At 24.1% G+C, this 15,233-nt stretch overlaps 2 protein-coding genes across 3 annotated transcripts; one reads left to right on the top strand and one right to left on the bottom strand.

The window, feature by feature from the left end:
• Window positions 1-358: 358 nt before the first annotated feature.
• Window positions 359-3,130, bottom strand: LOC123270676 (3-hydroxyacyl-CoA dehydrogenase type-2-like). The gene is made up of 4 exons (XM_044736834.1): window positions 3,019-3,130; window positions 2,780-2,944; window positions 2,042-2,468; window positions 359-902 (listed from the first exon to the last, which is right to left on the bottom strand). Exons 1-4 carry the CDS (start codon window positions 3,034-3,036, stop codon window positions 730-732), a joined length of 783 nt encoding a protein of 260 aa, XP_044592769.1. The 5' UTR covers window positions 3,037-3,130; the 3' UTR covers window positions 359-729.
• Window positions 3,131-9,878: 6,748 nt separating this feature from the next.
• LOC123270793 lies at window positions 9,879-15,010 on the top strand. Of its 2 annotated transcripts, none has more exons than XM_044736946.1 (6): window positions 9,879-10,002; window positions 10,067-10,287; window positions 12,260-12,510; window positions 12,597-12,802; window positions 14,428-14,578; window positions 14,753-15,010. In XM_044736946.1, exons 1-6 carry the CDS (start codon window positions 9,894-9,896, stop codon window positions 14,964-14,966), a joined length of 1,152 nt encoding a protein of 383 aa, XP_044592881.1. In that variant the 5' UTR covers window positions 9,879-9,893; the 3' UTR covers window positions 14,967-15,010. The 2 variants fall into 2 exon arrangements, with proteins under 2 accessions (XP_044592881.1, XP_044592880.1); XM_044736945.1 differs by having other exon boundaries at window positions 14,699-15,010.
• The last annotated feature ends 223 nt before the right edge of the window (window positions 15,011-15,233 follow it).

Below are 15,233 nucleotides of genomic sequence, written 5' to 3'. Positions count from 1 at the left end.
AGAAATAAAAATTTTTTAACTTCAAAGTTTTTTTCTGACTTAAACTTATAAGATTATAAATAAAAAAATTAGTTGTTGAATCAACAATCAATAATTCTTTAAATGAAATAAAATAATTGTTTATTGAAGAGAATCGTTTTTTAATAAAGAATTCACTTGTATCGATCGAAGATAATATAGTCTTGAACCTCGTAAAAATTTTATCGATCGGAGTGATTAGATCTCTCGCTCCAAGAAACATTAAATCAAGACAAGAATTTCTTGAATTAAGACGACTAGTTCTCTTCAAAATAATTTTCTTGGAGCAAGAATATTTTTCTTTAATCAAGATAGTTTTTTTTATTAGTGTGTTGATATAAAAAAAATAAATTTTCATTCAAATATATATTATAGTTTAGGGTAAGTATTTTTAAAGGTCCTGCCCCAGCTGTCGTGGTTGATGCTACTGATGATTATGTTTAATATAAACGTCATGTCGGACTCATATTTCACTCATACAGATAAATTTGTTCAACATCAAACTGGATTTCCAGTTCCAAGTGGCTGTAAAATATCGTAAATTTTCCTTCCCTACGAAATGAACCTTTCGGTACGTGCGTATCACAACACTATAATTGATCCGTCCTGCAATCTTGCAATATACTGTACACAAATACCATTTGTCACTTTAAGTATATAAGCTTGAACTACACTTAACATGACGAGCGATGCTTTTTATATTTATGAGCTCTAGTTGGTATTATGAAATCCACCGCTGATTGTTAGATTAACGGCGTTGATAAACGGATTTTCAATTACGCACTGGATCAGGTGAGCGATTTCTTCCGGCTGGCCAAGTCGCTTTGGAAATAAGTTTAACTTTAGCATTGCTTCGTTTAATTTTTCGATAGGAAATTCATTTCCTGTAACAGAAATAACAGCTAAATTTTGTTTTATAAAATTAAAAATTAACAATTCGGAATTTAATTATTTATAATTCATTTTAAAAAGTAATTTTTTGCTAAAATTAATATTTTAAGAATTTTGGATATTTTTATAGTGATTATACAGTAATTTTACATTTTTTTATTGACCATATCGGTAAATAAATGAATAATTTATTAATTATTAAATTATATAAATAAAAGTTAAATGATCTGAAAAATAAAAAATATTTAGTTTGTTTGATTAAGGTACTTGAGGGTAATAAGGCCCAAGTGACAGAAATTATACTTAAAATACTCTTGTAGAAATTTTGCATAGAAATGTCGCAAGTTTAAATTTTGTTTTATAAAATCAAAAATTAACAATTCAGAATTTAATTATTTATAATTTATTTTAAAAAGTAATTTTTTACTAAAATTAATATTTAAAGAATTCTGGATATTTTTATAGTGACTATACAATAATTATTTTTTTTATTGACCATATCGGCAACTAAATAAATTATTAATTATTAAATTATATAAATGAAAGTTAAATGATCTGAAAAATAAAAAAAATTTATTTTGTTTGATTAAAGTACTTGAGGGTAATAAGGCCCAAGTGACAGAAATAATATTTAAAATAACGGCTCTTGCTAAAGGCTACTCTAGTAGAAGTGTCTTGGATAGAAATGTCTTGACAAGTTTATAGAGTCCCGATAGGACGTTCTCTGTCTTGTAGATTAAATCATCCTAAATATGCTAAAGTACCGCTGAACAATTTATAAAAAAGGATTTGAGTAAATGGCAAGCATTTGTTTATTATTTTACATTTTATTATTTAAAATGATCCTTTTAATGTTTATCTTAATCTTAAAAAAGTATTGTTGGTAAATTGAAGTGATGATTAATCTCTAATAGCTATTTTATTAAGTACAGTTTAACTATTTCCAGTATGTTTAACCCTTGGGCCTTATTACCCCACCTAAAATAACGCATATTCTGGTTTTTGTAAAAGTTTAGTTTGCTTATGGTAAAAACCCCCATTACTTTATTATATTTAAATGTATTGAAATAAAGGTTATTGATACATTCCGATAATTAAACTCAATATTTTAGATTACAATTAAAATACTAACGTGTCATGGGTGTATCAAGATACCCTGGAGAAACTGCCACCACTCTGATGGCCTTATCAGCAAAGGCCCGTGCAAGAGGTATTGTCATTCCGACAACCGTGGCCTTACTGACAGAGTAAGCGAAGAAATCAACGTTGCCGTCGGCTGCCAGCACGCTCCCGATGTTAATTATCATACCTCGTTCCCCATTCTCGTCAGGTTCGTTTTCCCCCATGAGCCCCGCGACCAAACGCGTGACATTGAAAGTCCCCAGAGCATTTACGTCCATCACCTTTTGGAAGCTCTCTATTGACAAGGCCGCATTTCTCTGGAAATCGTACGGGGCGCCCCATTTTACAATTCCGGCGCAATTTATCAGGACATTTATCCTCAAAAATTTATCCTTTGCAATTGCAAGCGCTTCTTTTACTTCCTTTTCGGATGTAACCTTTTAAAAAAATATAAATATACTAAATATAAATTTTTCAAGCCTATTAATTATTTTACACTGAAATAAAAATTAACTTAATTCGTGAGAAAAATTTTTGAACCAGGAAAATAATTTTGAAGAGGGTAATTCTCAAGAATCAAGACAAAAAATTCTTGAATCTAGTAAAATTTACTTAAATTAAACCAAGTAAATATTTCTTAGTTTAAGAATTTTTTTACTCAAATTAAGAAGATGAAGTTCTTCAAAATTATATACTTGATTCTTGAACATTTTTTTTTCTGTGTATTAATTTTTAAAATAATACTTACATCTGCTTTTACAAACACTACATTACTTCCCAAAGATTTAGCAACAGCTTGGCCTTTTTCCTCATCAATGTCAATCACTATAACTCTTCCTTCATTCCGAATTATCCGCTCGACGATAGATTTTCCCACCCCAGAGCTACCACCTGTTACCACTGCTACCACTTTCTTATAAATAATACGGATTAAATTAATATATATTTTTTGTAGTAATTTATTGAGAATAATTAATATTTTTTTACCTTCATTTTAGCTTCCATTGCTCTGGAGTTTATTCCTCGAGGCAAAAATACAAACTGATTAGATTATACATTAACAAGTAAGATATATAGATCTTAAGTTGTGTAATGATATAATAATACATTAATTTAATACTTATTAAGGTGATGTGGTTGTCAATTTTTATCGTAACGAGATATTAAATAACGTGATTATTTAATAATGTAGAACGTAATTACGTAATTATATAGTTATCTATAGATAATACGTATACGTCTTTATTCCGTGACAATTAGATTTTAATTAGTAAAAAATAACTGGGATAAAATTTTATCTTCTTTCAATATTTTCACTGTAATTTTTTAATTAAAAATTTAAGATAAATTATTCAAATTTTTGCTAATTATAAAAAACTTAATATTAAAATTGCGGCTTTTTTATTGGCCTTAAAAATAAATTATTAGAAATTTTTTATAAAATTAAATTTTAAACAATTTTTTTTATACCATCAATATTTTCGTCGTAATTTTAAAATTAAAAGTTATGATAAATTATTAAAAATTTTGCTAATTATAAAAAAATTAATTAGAAAATTGCGGCTTTTTGATTGGCCGTAGAAAAAAATTACAACACATTTTTTTATAAAATTAAATTTTAAACAATTTTTATTTCAAAAAATTTTTTATACCATTAATATTTTCGCCGTAATTTTAAAATTAAAATTCATAATAAATTATCAAAAATTTTGCTAATTAAAAAAAAATTAATTTTAAAATTGCGGCTTTTTTATTGGTCTAAAAAAAAATTGTAAAACATTGTTTTTTATAAAATTAAATTTTAAACAATTTTTATAAAAAATTTTTTATACGATATTAATTATTATTCTCAAATTTCGGTAAAAATTCCGACTTTATTTATAACTTTTTAACTGCTAGCATTTTTGTTAAAAATATTTTCATCTTATTCAAGATTGTAATTAAATTAGTAAAAAAAAAAAATTTTTAAAAGAACAATTTATTTAAAAAGATTGATATCGCAAATGAGCTTTTGTATCTTGTCACACAAGGGTGAGTTATAAGACACAAGACATTGCAATCTGATGGGAATTTATTTAAGTTAAATCCACAAATACTTTTTACAATTTTAATTTAAATGTAATACAACCATTAAATGTATAATATAACGCACACTTTAATAAAATTTCTAGTGCAGTGAAAATAATAATTAAAACCTTTTATCACTACAACGAACTCTTTACTCTCCGTTCATTGTTTCGAGCTTATTGTTCTACTAAATTCGCAGTATTTACTTAATACTATTTTATCATATTTTTTTTTTTTAAGGTCAACTACTTTCCCAGACCATCAGTAGATAATTAATTAATTATTATTATTATTGGCATCTGTATTTGTACTTTACACGCGTACGCTTTTGACAAATATTTATCGATAGTCAAAGATACCAATTTATCTATATTACGCGTGAGCTATTTATATTTTATATTTTACTTAACCTAATTTAATGAATGTAATTGAAGAATCCTTATTCCGCACTTAGAGAAAGTGGAACAGTTGACACATGTGTGTTTTTATATTTTTAATTTTTATTAAAAAGATCTGCGATTTAACTTTAACAGTTTTATTTATTGTAATAACATATTTTGAAAAAAAACTAAAATATTGTATTTAATTATTGAAATGTATCATTAATCTTTATTATAATACATTTAAATATAATGAAGTAATGGTGATTTTTACCATAAACAAACTAAACTTTTACAAAAACCAGAATATGCGTTATTTTAGGTGGGGTAATAACGCCCAAGGGGTAAACATACTGGAAATAGTTAAACTGTACTTAATAATAAATAATAGTTTAAAAAAACTAAAAACACGCTTTTTATAGAAAACCAAACTAAAAAATAGAAAATAAATTTAAATTAAGAATAGTGTTAAAAATTTCAATAAATATAAATTAATAATAGTGTAAATAAAAAAAATGTATTTTATTTTAAAAAAAGCGTGAGGTGCATGGTGTCAATAGTTATAAATATTTTATTGACAGATATGAGTAGAGGGATTATCATTTTGATAATATCTTAAAAAGCACCGCACGCTTTTTAAAATAAAATATATTTTTTTTATTTACACTAGTATTAATTTATATTTATTGAAATTTTTAACACTATTCTTAATTTAAATTTATTTTCTATTTTAGTTTGGTTTTCTATAAAAAGCGTGTTTTTTAGTTTTTAAACTATTATTTATTTTTTACTTTTTAGTTTGGTTTATTTATAAAAGCGTGATTTTTTAGTTTTTTTAAACTATTATTTGTTGATTATCAAAAATATTCAGGCGCGCAAATTACCCACGGAGAGTTACATACTGACATACTGACAAACTGACATACAAGTGAAGCTAATATAAAGCGTGTAAAATAGCTATTAGAGATTAATCATCACTTCAATTTACCAACAATACGTTTTTAAGATTAAGATAAACATTAAAAGGATCATTTTAAATAATAAAATGTAAAATAATTAACAAATGCTTACTATTTACTCAAATCCTTTTTTATAAATTGTTCAGCGGTACTTTAGCATATTTAGGATGATTTAATCTACAAGACAGAGAACGTCCTATCGGGACTCTATAAACTTGTCAAGACATTTCTATCCAAGACACTTCTACTAGAGTAGCCTTTAGCAAGAGCCGTTATTTTAAATATTATTTCTGTCACTTGGGCCTTATTACCCTCAAGTACCTTAATCAAACAAACTAAATATTTTTTATTTTTCAGATCATTTAACTTTCATTTATACAATTTAATAATTTATTTATTTAGTCGCCGATATGGTCAATAAAAAAAATGAAAAATTATTGTATAGTCACTATAAAAATATCCAAAATTCGTAAAATATTAATTTTAGCAAAAATTACTTTTTAAAATAAATTATAAATAATTCAATGAAAAATTGTTAATTTTTGACTTTATAAAACAAAATTAAAACTTGCGACATTTCAGTGGAAGATTTCTACAAGAGTATTTTAAATATAATTTCTGTCATTTGGGCCTTATTACCCTCAAGTACCTTAATCAAACAAACTAAATATTTTTTATTTTTCAGATCATTTAACTTTCATTTATATAATTTAATAATTCATAATTTATTTATTTAGTTGCCGATATGGTCAATAAAAAAAATAATTATTGTATAGTCACTATAAAAATATCCAAAATTCTTCAAATATTAATATTAGCAAAAATTACTTTTTAAAATGAATTATAAATAATTAAATTCTGAACTGTTAATTTTTGATTTTATAAAACAAAATTTAAACTTGCGACATTTCTGTGCAAGATTTCTACAAGAGTATTTTAAATATAATTTCTGTCACTTGGGCCTTATTACCCTCTAGTACCTTAATCAAACAAACTAAATATTTTTTATTTTTCAGATCATTTAACTTTCATTTATACAATTTAATAATTAATAATTTATTTAGTCGCCGATATGGTCAATAAAAAAAATGAAAAATTATTGTATAGTCACTATAAAAATATCCAAAATTCGTAAAATATTAATTTTAGCAAGAATTACTTTTTAAAATGAATTATAAATAATTCAATCAAAAATTGTTAATTTTTGACTTTATAAAACAAAATTAAAACTTGCGACATTTCTGTGCAAGATTTCTACAAGAGTATTTTAAATATAATTTCTGTCATTTGGGCCTTATTACCCTCAAGTACCTTAATCAAACAAACTAAATATTTTTTATTTTTCAGATCATTTAACTTTCATTTATATAATTTAATAATTAATAATTTATTTAGTTGCCGATATGGTCAATAAAAAAAATGAAAAATTATTGTATAGTCACTATAAAAATATCCAAAATTCTTCAAATATTAATTTTAGCAATAATTACTTTTTAAAATGAATTATAAATAATTAAATTCTGAACTGTTAATTTTTGATTTTATAAAACAAAATTTAAACTTGCGACATTTCTGTGCAAGATTTCTACAAGAGTATTTTAAATATAATTTCTGTCACTTAGGCCTTATTACCCTCAAGTACCTTAATCAAACAAACTAAATATTTTTTATTTTTCAGATCATTTAACTTTCATTTATACAATTTAATAATTAATAATTTATTTAGTCGCCGATATGGTCAATAAAAAAATGTAAAATTATTGTATAGTCACTAAAAAAATATCCAAAATTCTTCAAATATTAATTTTAGCAAGAATTACTTTTTAAAATAAATTATAAATAATTAAATGAAAAATCAACTAAATTTATCTCCAGATTAATTATAAATTTTTTTTTTTCATCAAACCATAACTTGTCACAGTTTACAATGACTCTAACAACTAAAGACCAGAAATAAAGTCACTCACCAGAATAATAAGCCCTTGATAACAATAAACTGCTCGACATTGTCATTGTTACTGTTATACTAGTTACTATTTTATCTAAAGCGAGTAAAATGAAAGATACACCCGTCAGTTAGTCGACAGGTCGTTTGTTAGAGTACAAAAAAGGGTCGTATTGGTTTTGACAGTGCTTACACCAGCTCGACAATCGAAGTCTCTACTAATAAAGATCCCACTTATAGTGTGAAGGGCAATTAGTAAAAGTTTAAGTATTTTAATTGAAATAAAAGTAGTTTGTAGCTTTGGGTAAATTGCATACACGATTGCGGTCGACTGTTTCACTGTCCCTTTAGTTTTGTTAGATATTTATCTATCCTGTGTTACCTTATCTTCCTCTTTTGACTCTCGTCAGCTAACTTTTAATTGGGTAATTAACTTTGATCGATATAAATATATATTCGACTAATATAAATTGTAGATTGTTGTCCGATGTCTCTAAATTAAAACATTTCTCTTGGTACGTCTAGTAATGTGTCTCTACATATGTTAATCGTTAACAATTGCATATAGTTATATTGGTATATAGTTATAGGTGTACGAATGCCAGTGACAGTAGCAGGGTCAGAGACGGCTGTTCGGGTACAGCAACATAATTTACCCAATTTACAAGCATTATCAACCACGTCACTGTTAATCGGACTAAATTAGATTTTACAATGACGTGCGTGTTTCATGTCACATACGCTTAATACTATTAACAACCTTATTAAAAATTTTAATTTATATTTTATTCTAAGACAAATTATCTCGAAATAATTTACTTTATTATTAGGGCTAAAATTTTTGCCTTAATAATAATGACTAGCAACAATGCAGTCACTACGTGACTGCCGTGATTTGTTCATTATAAATACATAAAATTTTTCATTATTAAATAAAGAATTTTGTTAAATTGCACTGTACTTTTTTAAATATTGAAGTTCTTTAAGATATAAGCTCATCTTGATGTTACACTCATCAAGAGCTTTCATTTGAGTACCCACATGCATTTTTGATATATTTTTCATATATACATATATATAATATATATTTTTAAAATATAAGCTCATCTTGATGTTACACTCATCAAGATCTTTCATTCGAGTACCCACTTGCATTTTTGATATATTTTTCATATATATATATATATATATATATATACATAAATATATAAAATATATGAAAATTTAATGCGGGTATTTAAATGAAAGCTCTTAATGAGTGTAATATCGGAATGAGCTTATATCTTTAAAAAGATCAATTTTTCACAAAATACAAGGTTATTTCTTAATTAATATTGATATTTTTAAGATATAAGCTCATCTTTATGTTACGTGCATCAAGAGCTTTCATTTGAATACCCACATGCATTTTTGATATATATATATATATATATATATATATATAATGAAAAATTGATGTGGGTATTCAAATGAAAGGTCTTGATAAGTGTAATCTCAAGATGAGCTTATATCTTTAAAAAGGTCAATTTTTCACAAAATACAAGGTCATATCTTAATTAATATTGATATTTTTAAAGATGTAAGCTCATTTCGACATTACACTCATTGAGACCTTTCATTTGAGTACCCACTTGCATTTTTGATATTGTTTTCATATATTCATATATATATAATGTATATAAATATATAAAAAATTGATGTGGGTACTCAAATGAAAGCTCTTGATGAGTGTAATATCGGAATGAGCTCATATCCTTAAAAATGTCAATAATTAACAAGATACAAGGTCATTTCTTAATTATGTATCTAGAGATAGAGCATTTTTGAATACAGAGATAGATTAATAATTAATTGTGTAAAATTTTTGCTATTAAAGCGAAAATATTGGTCGTATAAAAAAAATTTTGAAATTTTTCTTTAATTAATTATATTTAATTTAATTATATAAAAAATGTCTCTTATAATTTTTTCTCAGGACCAATAAGTAAGCCGATATTTAAAAATTTATATTAAAATAAATTTTTTTAGTAAAATACATATTTTTGGCAAAAATTTTGAGTTTAATTACAAAAAAACAAAGTGTTGAGGAATTTTGCTGTGAGGAAAAATATTTAAAGTTTTAATGATTTTTTAACTAATAGACAAAATAGTTTTTAACAATTAATTAAATTTAAATAATTTTTTACGTAGTTTAAGTCAATAAAACTGAATTAATATTTAATCAGTGGCATCAATGGGGAGCGACAATGAGTAGGTGACTAATATTAAAAGAATATTATAGAATGTTCTGTGAAAATTCATTTTAAACAAGTGTTCACACATAATACAACGATCAGTATACTATAAATGGTGATATAATTATCGTAACTACTACTCACAGTTATTTTAAAATAAAAATTAATGTGTTAATAATCTTGGAGATAATAAAAATTCAATATATAAAACCATCATTAGTTATTCATTAGTCATTTTTCATACTTGGCTGACAATACCCAATATTAAAATATTAAAATGAATATCATTAATTTAGTATTAATTTATTTTTTACTATCAGTCAAGTCTAGTTTTGCTCAGTCGTATAAATATATCCAAAAAAAGGACCCTGAAATTCACAGAAATGGTAAAAGTTAATTAGTGTGTTTAAATATATTATTTTTAAATTAAACAAGTGATTTTATTTTTAGATGTTACATTTGGAAGGTTGACATTTTTAAAAGGACAACTTTTTGATGAACAATATTTGAGTAAGAATGGACAGTGCACAGGAAGGTGTTCCGATTATGATGATACTCATTATCACTACAATGAACATTATAATAAATCTATTGTCAATCAATTATTTCAGTGCAATGGAAGGATTATTAAATGCAAAGATGTTGTTGGTTTTGATGCTACAGTTACTTTAGTAAGTTTATTTTAAATAATTAATCTGTATTATTAAGAGAATAAGTAATTATCTCTAGATACATCATTAAGAAATGACCTTGTATCTTGTGAACTATTGATATTTTTAAAGATATAAGCTCACCTTGAGATTACAGTCATAAAGACCTTTCATTTGAGTACCCACATCAATTTTTTATATATTTTATATATTTATATATATTATATATATATATATATATATATATATATATATATATATATATATATATATATATATATATATATATATATATATATGTATATATCAAAAATTCATGTAGGTACTCAAATTAAAGCTTTTGATAAGTATAACGTCGGGATGAGCTTATATCTTTAAAAATGTCAATATTTAAGAAAGTACAGTGCAATTTAACATAATTAAGAAACGAGCCTATATCTTGTGAACTATTGAAAATTTCAAAGATATAAGATCACCTTGAGATTACACTCATCGAGACCTTTCATTTGAATACCCACATCAAATTTTCATATATTATATATATTTATGTATAGTATGTATATATATGTATATATGAAAAATATATCAAAAATGCAAGTAGGTACTCAAATTAAAGCTCTTGCTCAGTATAACATCGAGATGAGCTTATATCTTTAAAAATGTCAATATTTAAGAAAGTACAGTGCAATTTAAGATAGTTAAGAAACGAAACTACCTCTTGTGAACTATTGACATTTTTAAAGATATAAGCTCACCTTGAGATTACACTCATCGAGACCTTTCATTTGAGTACCCACATCAATTTTTCATATATTTATATATATTATATATATGTATATGGGTGATTCTTTGTAAGGATGTTTCTTGCTGTCTCAGGCATTTTTTTTATTGGAAAAATTGTTATTTTGTTACTAAAAGAAATTTGTTACAAAAGTAAAAAAACATTTCTATTTGGAGCATTGAAAATTAAAATGAAATAAATTTCGGTTTTTTTTGCTATAAATTGGTAAACCACCGAAATATCAGTCCCCTGGGCTGTCCCATTCCCAAAATTAAAACTTTAAGATTCAATTTTAAGTTATTCGTCCATAATATATAATTTGGTCCATAATGATTATAAACTTAATTAGTTAACTAACAATCTTCTTCAATAAAAAGTACCGAAAATTAATTTCTTTCATTAAATTCATTAAACCAAAGTTTGTCCCAGGCATTTTAAGAACAGTCCCCTGCCAGAAGTTCAAAGCCAAAAAAAAAATCCAGCGTGTTATTTTACCTTTTGTAAGGTTTATAAGGATCTAACTAGCCTTGAGTTAATAACCATAGGGCCGTTAGCGCTTTATCGGCATTTTATTTAGTGTCAAAGCACCGTTTATGCTGGAAATATGTGTCTGGGCCACTTGAAAACTCAGTCCCCTGGCAACTATTTTTAGTTATAATTTATTTATAAAATTCGATCCACAAGTCTTAATATTATTCTTATTAATGTAAACATTGATTGAGAACTCGAAAAGTTGAATGCATTGAAATAGTTTGCTTGATTTTTCTCAATTTGATAAAAAAAAAAAAAAAAAACAGTCCCCTGGCAAACAGTCCCCTGTGATGTTATATGGCAAAAGATACACAAATATTGAAAAAGCAAAAATTAAATCGGCTGTTTATTTATTATGATTAAGCTGATAGTTTTGTAGCCCTTGTTAATTTTTTTTCTAATAAAATCAAAAATAATTTGGTCGGACAATTTTGTACAGATTTAAGACGTCCTTACAGAGAATCACCCATTTATGAAAAATATATCAAAAATGCATGTGGGTACTCAAACGAAAGCTCTTGATGAGTGTAACATCGGGATGAGCTTATTTTTTTAAAAACGTCAATATTTAAGAAATTACCGTGCAATTTAACAAAATTCATTATTTAATATAGCAAAATTTTATTTATTTATTAATATTAAGTTAATAATTTTTTATATTAAATAAAAAATTATTTTTAGCGTGTAGACAACATGATGTACCGGTTTAAACCAAACAAAGATGGCTCTGACTTTAACGTAAGAAAAACCGAAGGACTACATGATCGACAACATCATCATTTTTATAAAAATCATGATTTATACACAAATTACCCAATGTCTTCTCACAGTCGGTGCGTTACTTGTAAATGTTACTGCGATGACACTCACAGCAAAAATTCCGTCCGGTCTTTTTGCTTAGACACTATTCAGTCACTAGTCGAGGAGGGATAGTAACTATCTTTCATTATTATTATTATGATTTATGATTATTGATTTATCAATAACATTGATAATTAATTAATTTTTTATCTAATAGTGTAATTACAGGATTACGACTTGTCATAAGAACAAAAATGGTACACCTAGAAATTCAACAAGGCCAATTGGTGAACGGTTTCATCAAACAGAGCACCGTCCATTGGAGCATCAAAAATTGGTGCACTACGCCCGGTCCCATGAATTACGACAGTCGAGCGTTTCAACTTGATGAAATTATTCTTCCGGAAGATCAAGTTTTAACAGGTACTCTATTAATTATTATTATTGTTTTAAAAATTTTAAACAATCGAATAATAATAATAATTTTTATAATTAATTTTAAAGTATAATTTTTATTTTTATTTTTATTAGTATTGTTCTTATTTAAAACATCTGAAACAATCGAATAATATTAATAATTTTTATATTTAATTTAAAACTATTATTATTACTATTATTATTATTATTCAAAAAAAATTAAAACAATCAAATAATAATAATAGTTTTTGTAATTAATTTTAAAGTATTATTATTATTTTTATTATTATTATTGTTATTATTTAAAAAATTTGAAACAATCGAATAATAATAAAAGTTTTTGTAATTAATTTGAAACTATTTTTATTATTTTTATTATTATTATTATTGTTCTTATTTAAAACATTTGAAACAATCGAATAATATTAATAATTTTTATAATTAATTTGAAACTATTATTATTATTGTTAAAAAAAAATTAAAACAATCGAATAATAATAATAGTTTTTGTAATTAATTTTAAAGTATTATTATTATTTTTATTATTATTGTGATTATTTAAAAAATTTGAAACAATCGAATTATATTAATAATTAATTTGAAAGTATTATTATTATTAATTAAAAAATTTGAAAAAGTCGAATAATAATAATAATAATAATAATAATAATAATAATGATGAATTTATGATTAATTTTAAAGTATGATAATTATTTTTATTATTATTATTGTTATTATTTAAATAATTTGAAATAATCGAATAATTATAATAGTTTTTGTAATTAATTTTAAAGTATTATTATTATTTTTATTATTATTATTGTCATTATTTAAAAAATTTGAAACAATCGAATTATATTAATAATTTGAATAATTAATTTGAAAGTATTATTATTATTATTATTATTATTATTATTATTATTATTGTTATTATTTAAAAAAATTTGAAACAATCGAATAATATAAATAATTTTTATAATTAATTTGAAACTATTATTATTATTATTATTAAAAAAAAATTAAAACAATCGAATAATAATAATAGTTTTTGTAATTAATTTTAAAGTATTATTATTATTTTTATTATTATTATTGTTATTATTGAAAAAATTTGAAACAATCGAATTATATTAATAATTAATTTGAAAGTATTATTATTATTAATTAAAAAATTTGAAAAAGTCGAATAATAATAATAATAATAATAATAATAATAATGATTTTTATGATTAATTTTAAAGTATGATAATTATTTTTATTATTATTATTGTTATTATTTAAACAATTTGAAACAATCGAATAATAATGAAAGTTTTTGTAATTAATTTGAAACTATTTTTATTATTATTATTGTAATTATTTAAAAAATTTGAAACAATCGAATTATATTAATAATTTTTATGATTAATTTTAAAGTATTATTATTATTTTCATTATTATTATTGTTATTATTTAAAAAATTTGAAACAATCGAATAATATTAATAATTTTCATAATTAATTTGAAAGCATTATAATTATTATTATTATGATTATTTAAAAAATTTTGAAACAGTCGAGTAATAATAATAATAATTTTTATAATTAAGTTAAATGAATTATTATTATATTTTTTTTAAATCCAATTTTTAGGAGTCCAATTCAACAGATACGATCCAAAGACAAAAGTTCACGGTTTTAGCGTCGGAAGATTTTCTTTAGGAGTAATAGGCACTACAGTAGACTCAACCGGAAATCTAGACATTGAAAATTGGTTCCCACACCACAGAATACAAGGAAAAAGGTAACTATCAGAATTTTAACAATAAAATACCACAAAAGCCCTCTAAAATTGCTCCTTAAATTATTAGCGGGCTTGAGTTGTATTTAATGAGTAATGAATCAATATTTTTTTTTTTTATAGAAAAGTATTGTTAATATCTGACTCAAATGTTTCTTTAATACCACCTTCTGGCAGTGAAGAAATCAGTACGCCGAATAAACATTACATTAAATTCCACCCGAGCGACTGGAAGTACGATTTTGCACAGCACATGATTCCCTTTTTGGATTTTCAAGAGGTCGTAACTGAGCCGGCGTCTCCTATTTCTGGGGTTGGAATTTACTACAAGAGTAGAAGAGGCTTCGGTGGATTCATCGCACCTAAAATAATAGTAAAGGCTAATTTATAGATAATTGTAGCGTTGAATTTAAAATATAATTAATTAATAATTTATTTTGTTATTATTTTTAATAATATCTCCAACAGATGTCTGAGAATAGGATAAATTATTGGGGATGGGGGCCAATCCTATTACAAAATGACAGATTCATTGTACGAGAATATGCGAGGGTCACTTTAATGACCCCCGGATATTTTTAAAAAATTGCCAGATGTTTGTTTGTCGTTTTATTAGACATTATTGCAAAACAAAGAAACAGTGATTTAATTGGCGGAG

This window comes from Cotesia glomerata, linkage group LG8 (assembly GCF_020080835.1).
Source record: "Cotesia glomerata isolate CgM1 linkage group LG8, MPM_Cglom_v2.3, whole genome shotgun sequence".
Classification (NCBI taxonomy): Eukaryota; Metazoa; Arthropoda; class Insecta; order Hymenoptera; family Braconidae; genus Cotesia; species Cotesia glomerata.
Note: the sequence above shows the minus strand (reverse complement) of the source record. Positions and strands in the feature narration are given on the sequence as shown.